The sequence below is a fragment of the Carlito syrichta genome, unplaced genomic scaffold (genome assembly GCF_000164805.1).
Source record: "Carlito syrichta isolate Samal-C Ts95f unplaced genomic scaffold, Tarsius_syrichta-2.0.1 Scaffold155075, whole genome shotgun sequence".
NCBI classification, from domain to species: Eukaryota; Metazoa; Chordata; class Mammalia; order Primates; family Tarsiidae; genus Carlito; species Carlito syrichta.
Window position 1 is genome coordinate 43,727 of NW_007099171.1, and position 9,056 is coordinate 52,782.

The window sequence follows — 9,056 nt, forward strand, 5'->3', positions numbered from 1 at the left end:
CGGGCCCCCACCGCCCCCGGGCCGAGGCAGTCACCGACAACTGTCGGGAGTCAGCAAGAGCTAGGCCGGGCGTGGAGGCGCATGCCTGTCATCGCAGCACTTTGGGAGGCCCAGGCGGGGGGCTGGCTTGAGCCCAGGAGTTTGAGACCAGCCTGGGCAACTTAGCGAGACCCCCATCTCTACAAAAAATAAACAAAAATTGGCTGGGCGTGGTGGCACATGCCAGTAATTCTGCACTTTGGGAGGCCCAGGCCAGAGGATTGCTTGAGCCCAGGGGTTTGAGCAGCCCGGGTAACATAGCTAGACCCAATCGCTACCCCAAAAAAATGAATGAATAAATTTAGGTGGGTGTGGGGGTGCGAGCCTGTAATCCCAGCACTTTGGGAGGTCCAGGCCGGGGGATGGCTTGAGCCCAGGAGTTTGAGACCAGCTTGGGCAACATAGTGAGACCCCCATCTCTACAAAAAATAAACAAAAATTAGCTGGGCGTGGTGGCACATGCCAGTAATTCTGCACTTTGGGAGGCCCAGGCCAGAGGATTGCTTGAGCCCAGGGGTTTGAGCAGCCTGGGTAACATAGCAAGACCCAATCTCTACCATATAAATAAATAAATAAATTTAGGTGGGTGTGGTGGTGCAAGCCCCAGGTCAGAGGATCGCTTGAGCTCAGGAGTTTGAGACCAGCCCGGGAAACACAGCAAGACACAATCTCTACCAAAAAATAAATAAGTAAATTAGGTGGGTGTGATAGTGCAAGCCTGTAATCCCAGCACTTTGGGAGGCTGAGGCAGGAGGATCACTTGAGGTCAGGAGTTGCAGACCAGCTTGGGCAATATAGCGAGACCCTCCATCTCTACAAAAAACAAACAAAAATTATCTGGGCATGGTGGCACGTGCCTGTAATTCCAGCACTTGGGGAGGCTGAGGCGGAAGATTGCTTGAGGCCAGGGGTTCGAGACCAGCCTGGGCAACAGAGTGAGACCTCATCTCTACAAAAAAAATAAAAGAATTAGCCAGGGGTGGAGGTGTGTGCCTGCCATCCCAGCTACTGGGGAGGCTGAGGTGGGAGGATCACTTGAATCTGGGAGGTCGAGGCTGCAGTGCACTAAGATGGCACCACTGCACTCCAGCCTGGGTGACAGAGTGAGATCCTATCTCTAAAAAAAATTAAAAGTTAAAGAAAGAAGAAATACGAAGTGCTAAGGAAAAAAGCTCAGGAGGCAGGGAGGCTGGGAAGGACTGAATTTACACAGAGGTCAGTCAGCCAAAGGCCTCCCTGGGAAGCTGAGCCCACAGACCATCACTTGTGGTGGCTTTTTTGTCTTTCCTTTCCTTTTTATTTTCTTTTTAAGTCGAAGTCTCATTGTCACCCAGGCTGGAGTGCAGTGGTGCAATCATGGCTCAGCACAGCCTCAACCTCCTGGGCTCAGGCAATCCTCCCACCTCAACCTGGGACTAGAGGCATACACACCACACCCGGCTAATTCTTTGATTTTTTTTTTTTAATTTATTTTTTTGAGTTGGAGTCTCACTCCGTCGGCCAGGCTGGAGTGTACTGGTAGTATACTCACAGCAACCCCAGAGTCCACCCGCTGGGCTCCAGCGATCCTTCCGCCTCAGCCTTCCAAGGAGCCGGAACTACAGGCGTGTGCTACCATGCCAGGCTAATTTTTGATTTATTGTAGAGACAAAATCTCCCCAAGTTGCCCAGGCTGGGATTTATTTTTTTACTAGAAATGGGGTCTCACCATGTTACCCAGGGTAGGGTGGGCTCAGGCAATCTTCCCACCTCGGCCTCCCAAAGTGCTGGGATTACAGGCATGAGTCACTATACCTGGCCTGTTTTACCAGTCATACACAAGTGGCAAAAATCTAAACAGTGCAAAAATTCCTATGACACATGCTGTCATCTTATACCATCAAGAGAGAAAAAAACCTTGGCAACTTGACTCCGACAGGCCACACACTATCTTCAGAGATGCCAGCATGGGGCACGCATGCCTTAGATGAGATAAAACATGGTATTTCCAAACACGAGCAGGGAGAGAGACACACACGGGCCCACCCAGTAACCACAGCTCCCACCTTCTGGGACGGTGTGAGCCTTGTCTAATTTTGTGGTCCAGCATTTCACCACATGGACCTTCCTGTAGGGCCCATTCTCTGATTTTCCCAAGAAGAACATCTCTCGAGGGCCTGTGAGGCTGGGTGTAGTCCCCCACACCTGGGCAACGCCCCGGCCCCAATGGCCTCCCTGTACCTTCCACACTCCAACCTACTGCTGGGCCTTTGCACAAACGGTGCTCTGCCTGGAATCCCACTCATCCTTACAGCTCAGTCATCACCTCCTCCAGGGAGCCTTCCCTGATGTCCCTGGCCAGATCCAGCCCTACATGAACGGACCACCCCTACACATTCAACTGGACGTTCATTTCTGGTGTCATTGAATGTCTGTGCCCCCCATGAGACCGTGGGCGCCTTGAAAAGAAGAGTTAAAATCAGCCGGGCATGGTAGCGCGCGCCTGTAGTTCCGGCTCCTCGGAAGGCTGAGGCGGAAGGATCGCCGGAGCCCAGCAGGCGAGGCTGCGGTGGCCGGGAGCGGCCGCCGCACTCCAGTCTGGGCGACCGAGTGAGACTCCAACTCAAAAAAAAAGATGAGTCGCTGTGCTTTTCTCGCCAATGCCGCCCGAGTCCCCACCCCTGGCCTGGTAGGGGCCTGACACATTGCCGTCCTATAAATGAATGAATGCCATTTTCCCACAAGGCACTGAGCCTGCCAGAAGCAAGCTGCTCACAGTCACAGCTCCGGTCAAGTCCAGTGGCCGGACTCCCCTCCCACCCCCGCCCCCGCCCCCCCAGAGCCTCCCCACCCCCATCCCAAGCCGGGCCACTCACCCTCTTCTCGTGGTTAGGGACAATGCAGCGGACGAAACTGGGGTTGGTGTTGCTGAGTGTGGCCATGAGGCGGCTCAGAGACTCCTTGTAGAGCTGGCCCACCGTCCGGAACATGCCCCGGCGGGGACGGCCTCCGGGCGGGCCGTCCCCAAGGCTGCTCACCTGCTCCAGCCCCACGATGCCCTCCACTGTGGGGAGAAGAGCAGGCGCGGGGGGAGGTCAGGGTCAGTTCTAGGGAGCCGGGTTGGCCAAAGGTCAACGGTCTTGTCATCTATAGGGCCTGGCGCTTTACATAGGAAGCACCTCGCATGACCTGGAAGGTAGGTCTCATGGGCGCCATCGGACGGACAGGCGCACTGAGGACCAGGAGGGCGGGAGACTGTGCTCAAGATCACACAGCTTAGGAGGGGAGGATCCAGGATTAGAGCCCAGGAAGGGGAAGCCTGAGTCCTCTCAAGCCCAGGCCTCTGAGGTCTTTTCTCTTCAAGGGCACGGCCTCCGTCTTCCCCACCAACAAATGGCATGGCGGTAGCGGCGTTGGTGGTGGCAAAGGGTTGCCCGGCAGTGACACTCAGCCAGGCATCGCTCAAAGCAGTTCACATTCAGTGGCTTTATAAGCTTACAAGAATCACACCCACTTTACAGATGAGGAAACAGAGGCCCAGAGAGGGACAAGGGTGATAAACCCAGTGCAGTTGCATGTCAAGAAGCAGAAACGTATCAAGAGAGGCAACTGAGTCTTGCTTTGACGTGAGACATTTGCAACAGGGCACATTCACCATTTTTCCAGAAGGGCCCCACGCCACGGAACTATTTTCTCTCCTGCCACTTGGGGCGCCACGTCAGCTGGTGAAAATGCTGACTCCCGCCTTCCGCACTGGTCTCCAGCCCTATGTCCTGACTCAGGCCAGGGTCTCAGGGACCCCCAGCAGGGGCAGTACCTTATGTCCTGCCAACCCAGCCCACCCCGCAGCCAGCAGCCAGCTGGATAATCCGTGCTTGGGGCCTGGGGCCTGGCAGGGGCTCAAACATGCTTCGCCCCAAGTCTCACTCTGTCGCCCAGGCTAGAGCCCAGTGGCACACTCATGGCCACTCCAGCATCGACCTGCTGGGCTCCGGTGATCCCTCCACCTCAGCCTTCCTAGTAGCCGGAACTACAGGCGTGTGCTACCACGCTCAGCTAATTTTTTTTATTTATTGTAGAGACGAGGTCTCACCAAATTGCCCGGGCTGGTCTCGAACCCACGGGCCCAGGCAATCCACTCGCCTCGGCCTCCCAAAGTGCTGGGATGACAGGCTGAGCCACTGAGCCTGGCCGATGATGATCTTTTTTTTGAGTTGGTATCTCCCTCTGTCGCCCAGGCTGGAGTGCAGTGGCACAATCACAGCTCACCGCAGCCTCGACCTCCTGGGCTCAGGTGATCTTCCTGCCTCAGCCTCCCCAGTTGCTGGGACTACAGGCGGGTGTTACCACACCCAGCTAATTTTTTGATTTACTGTAGAGACGAATGTGCTGTCCAGGCTGGTCTCAAACTCCTGGTCTCATGTGATCCTCTCGTCTTGCCTTCCCAAAGTGCTGGGATGACAGGCATGAGCCACTGAGCCCGGCCAATCGTGTAGTAACTTCTTATAGCACAGATAAAGCTAAGATTCTGGGACCCGATGTTCTGGGTTCAAATCCTGACTCTGCCACTTACTGGCTGTGTAACCTTAGCAAGTTACTTAACCTCTCTGTGCTCCAGTTTCTTCATGAGTTTAATGGGGGTCATAGTACTAACACCTGTCCCACAAGGTTGTTCAGAGGATTCTGGGTGTCAGTAGCCATAACAGGGCTTCACATGGTGAGTGGCACATAGTAGGTGCTCAGGAAACGCCGGCTGACAGTGTCACACTCGTTTGTGCTTTCCCGGGAAGTTTAGTTAGAAGAAAGCGTTCAGCTGCTACAGAGTCTAGAAACTTCTGAGGGAGCTGGCAAGGAGGGAGAGGAAGAGCGATACGCCCCCACATCGAGAAAGGAGGGGGTAGGTGTTCGAGACGGGGATCCCAGCCCAGCGGGATCCAGACAAGCCTCACCCGTTGATGCACAGAGACACCCACCCCCTGGCGGAGACGTGGCGGAGCGGCACCTCCCTGCAGATCCTGGGGGCGGCGGCAGAAGGGAGCCAAGGAAAGAGGACTGCTGGAAGCCCCCGTGCCCTGGGGAGTGAGGACAGATGGGGGGCAGGAGGGGGGAGATGGCGGGAGAGACGCATGCAGAGTGAAGGAGAGGCAGTGGCGAGAAGAAAAACAGGATAGGTTAGAGTCAACAGCACCGGGCAAGGCGAGGGAGGAAGCCTGAATGTCGGTCATGAGCTTTTTAAAGTCCTGTTCACCTTCGTATCTACCCACTGAGGGCTTCAATGCTGGCCAAAAGGATGAGTATCCACTGAGAATTTAGTGCCAGGAAACAAAATCTCCCAAGAAGCTGTATCTGTTTGATCAGGTATCTCTTTTGGCTTTGGCCGCTAGGAAGCTCAAGGACTAACTTGATGCTCCCAGCCCCCTTGTTTCTTGATCTCATTTACCTTTTCCCCTGGGCTGCCAGGATGCTGGACACCCAACCCTGGGCTCAGAGGAGCTGTAGTAGGGATCAGGCAAAAATGGCCCTAATTCCACGTTCTTCCCCAGTTTCACACCCTTTGCTTGTGACTTGCAGCTCCTTGAATCTGGCTTGGCCTGTGACTAGGTGTGTGGAGGAAGTGACACAGTGCCAGCTCTGAGCTTAGGGCTCAGGAGGTTTTGCAGCTTTCCATGCTGTCCATGAAGGCAGCACACATTTTTTTAAATTTTAGCTTAATTTTCATTAAAAAAATTTTTTTATTATTATTATTATTACTATTATTAATTATTTTGAGTCAGAGTCTTACTCTGTTGCCCAGGCTGAAGGGCAGTGGCATGATGATGGCTCATGGCAGCCTTCAATTCCTCCTGAGTATCTGGGACTGCAGGTGCGTGCCACCACACCTGGCTAATTTATTTTTTAATTTTTTTTTTTGTGAGGTCTTGCTATGTTGCCCAGGCTGGCCTTGAACTACTGGGCTCAAGCAATCCTCCTGCCTTGGCCTCCCAAAGTGCTGGGATTACAGGCACTCTTACTACTAATTAATTTTCATCAGAATCTCTTAATTTTTTAAGGGAACACATGCAATCTACAAATAATGAGTTTACCTCTTTACAATATTCATATGCTTGTTTTTCCTGGTCTGATTGCATAGGCTAGCATTGCTAAAAGCAACATGTAAGAGCAGTGCTGACAATGAGCGGCCCTGCCTTGTTTCTGGTTAAGGGGGAGTGTTTTATCCTTGAGTATGATGCTGGCGTGACGTCTGCATCTATCCTTCTGTTCATCCGTCCACCCACCCACTCACCTATCCATCCATGGTTCCACCTTGATATCCATCCATCCATCCATCGACTCATCCATCCATCTCTCCATCACCCACCCACTCACCCCTCCATCTTGACATCCATCTATCCATCCATCATCCACCCATTCACCCACCCACTCACCTGTCCATCCATCTTGACACCCACCCAACCATCCACTCAACCGGTCATCCACCCACCCACCCATCCATCCAACATCACTCACTGGACACAATATTTGTGAGACGGTCCTGGGTCTGAGTAGACAACTCAGGGTCAGACCTCAGCCTCTGACACAAAGGTGCCCACGCGTGGGTTGAGAGGGGGACATAAGACCCCCAGGTCAGGGTCGGGGAGGCCTGTCCTCACCATCTCTCCAGATCTCCGCTGTCAGCCGGTCCGTGCTCTGATGAAGCAGGGCTGCCACGCTGTCGTTCAGAGGGTCCATGTTTTTCATCAGCCACTCGTTGGCCTTGTAGTCGACCTGCGGGGAGTCGGTAGAGGAGGGGGTGACCTGCAGAGTCGCCGGCTCTCCAGGTTACCTAAGGAGCCTTCCAGAGGCCCTGAGACCACCCCCCTACCCCCCCCCCCACTACAGATAAGCACGCTGGTGCTACCTTGTGTTCACATGTGGAACTGCACCCCTCTCTTCCGTGCCACCTTCCCTGGCCTCTGGGATCTGACGCGACCCTCAGGCGCCCCCATTAAAACTATCAGTCTCGCCAGGCTCCGTGGCTCAGCCTGTAATCCCACGCCTTTGGGAGGCCAAGGTGACTGAATTGCCTGAGCCCACGGGTTCGAGACCCGCCTGGGCAACTTGGTGAGACCTCATCTCTCCAATTTACATAAAAAATTAGCCGGGCGTGGTAACGCACGTCTGTAGTTCCAGCTACTGGGAAGGGTGAGGCAGAAGGATCGCTGGCGCCCAGCAGGTCGAGGCTGCGGTGGCCGGGAGCGGCCACTGCACTCCAGCCTGGGCGACAGAGTGAGACTCCAACTCAAAAAACAAACAAACAAACAAAAAACTATCAGTCTCATGTCCCAACGGTCTGCATTGGTCTCCCTCCCAGATAAAGAACTTTGTGACGATAGAAACCATATCTGACTTGCGTCCCCAGGTTTGCTGAGCACAGGGCAATGCACACAAAAGACCTTCGTACATGTTTGTTCAGTGAATACAATGCACACAGCTCTCCTCCTGGTGAACTCCTACTCATCCCTCAAAACCCACAGCAAATGTCCCCTCCTTAAGGAAGTTTTTGCAGACCTCATCAGACAGAGGCTCTCCTGGCCCCTGCCTTGTTTGTCTGAACAGGATGCCCCTGTTTTCCCCTGCACCTGCAGCCAGTGGAGACCCCTTAATCATCCCCGCCACCAATTGCCCTGAGGCCGGCTGCCAGCCCTTACCTTGCCCGCATAGTGGAGGACACTGAAATCAGCCTGATCCCGCAGGTGCCTGGGCCGCTGGAACTTGGGGTGGCTGCCTTGTTCCTGGGCCACCTTCTCCACAAATGACTTGTCCGTGGCCTTTGGGAACCAGCACTCCTCGTCCAGCAGGGCCAGGAGTCCAGGGGGATTGGCCTGACCATTCACAGGAGTGGGAGAGGAAGTCAGATCCTCAAAGGCTGGGCACGTAGGTTGCTGCTAACTTTTAGCTCTTCTAAGTACCACTTGGGCTGAGTGCAGAGGCTCATGCCTGTAATCCCAGCACTTTGGGAGGCTGAGGCAGGAGGACTGCCTGAGCCCAGGGGTTTGAGACCAGCCTGGGCAACTTGGCAAGACCTCATCTCTACAATAAATAAATAAATAAAAATTAGCTGGGTGTGGCAGCACGTGCCTGTAGTTCTGGCTACTTGGAAGGCTGAGGTGGAAGGATCGCCTGAGCCCGGCAGGTGGAGGCTGCGGTGGCCGGGAGCATGCCACTGCACTCCAGCCTGGGCGATGGAGTGAGACTCCAACTCCAAAAAACCCATAAAAAGCAAAACAACAACAAAGTACCGCTCGGACATGTGACTCCCCGTGAGGAAAGTTACAGCTAGAGTCACTGATGTGACCAACTCGAGCCAGGCCTGCGGCAGCCACGTCCCAGGTTCTGACAGGCTAAGGGTCACCACGGACCCAGGAGCAGGCACGTCATCCTCCCCTCGGGACCGGCCAGGCAGGACAGACCGCGGGCCACGGGCCAGCCGGGGAGACAGCCGGGGCTCACCGGGCGCTCGATGAGGTCGATGCAGGGCTGCAGGTCCAGGCCGAAGTCCAGGAAGGTCCAGGGGATGCCCTCGCGCTGGTACTCCTCCTGCTCCAGCACGAACATGGTGTGGTTGAACAGCTGCTGCAGCTTCTCGTTGGTGTAGTTGATGCACAGCTGCTCGAAGGAGTTCAGCTGCGGGGAGAGGACACATGAGGGGGGGATGGGGGGGAGACCCAGGAGGGGGACAGAAGCGGGGATGCAGGGGACGGCTGGGATGACCAGGCGGTCGGAGACAAGGGAGGGGAGGGAGACCAGGGAAGGGCGAGGCTGGATCCGGGGAGGTGGGAGCAGAGACCTGGGAATAGAGGGCAGAGACCCAGGGAGTGGGGAGCAGAGTGGGGAGAGACCATGGGGGGGAGGTGAGACAGGTGGGGGACGGAGACCCGGAAAGAAGGCGCAGAGACTCGGGGAGTGGGAAGCGAGACAGGGAAGGGGGAAGGGGGCTGGGGGTGGAGACGGGGTGGGGGGGTAGGTGGAAACCCAGGGAGAGCGCTAGGAACAGAGCG

General features: G+C 55.2%; 1 protein-coding gene across 1 annotated transcript in view; it reads right to left on the reverse strand.

Moving 5' to 3' along the window:
* Window positions 1-9,056, reverse strand: part of LOC103252352 (myosin-14) — a gene marked incomplete at its 3' end in the record, with an annotated part of 57,958 nt that overhangs the window by 43,723 nt on the left and 5,179 nt on the right. The window contains exons 3-7 of the mRNA XM_021709054.1: window positions 8,509-8,682; window positions 7,707-7,880; window positions 6,669-6,783; window positions 4,968-5,090; window positions 2,895-3,082 (exon numbers count right to left, since the gene is read on the reverse strand). Of these exons, the coding sequence (XP_021564729.1) occupies window positions 2,895-3,082; window positions 4,968-5,090; window positions 6,669-6,783; window positions 7,707-7,880; window positions 8,509-8,682 (774 nt within the window). The remainder of the gene's footprint in view (window positions 1-2,894; window positions 3,083-4,967; window positions 5,091-6,668; window positions 6,784-7,706; window positions 7,881-8,508; window positions 8,683-9,056) is intronic.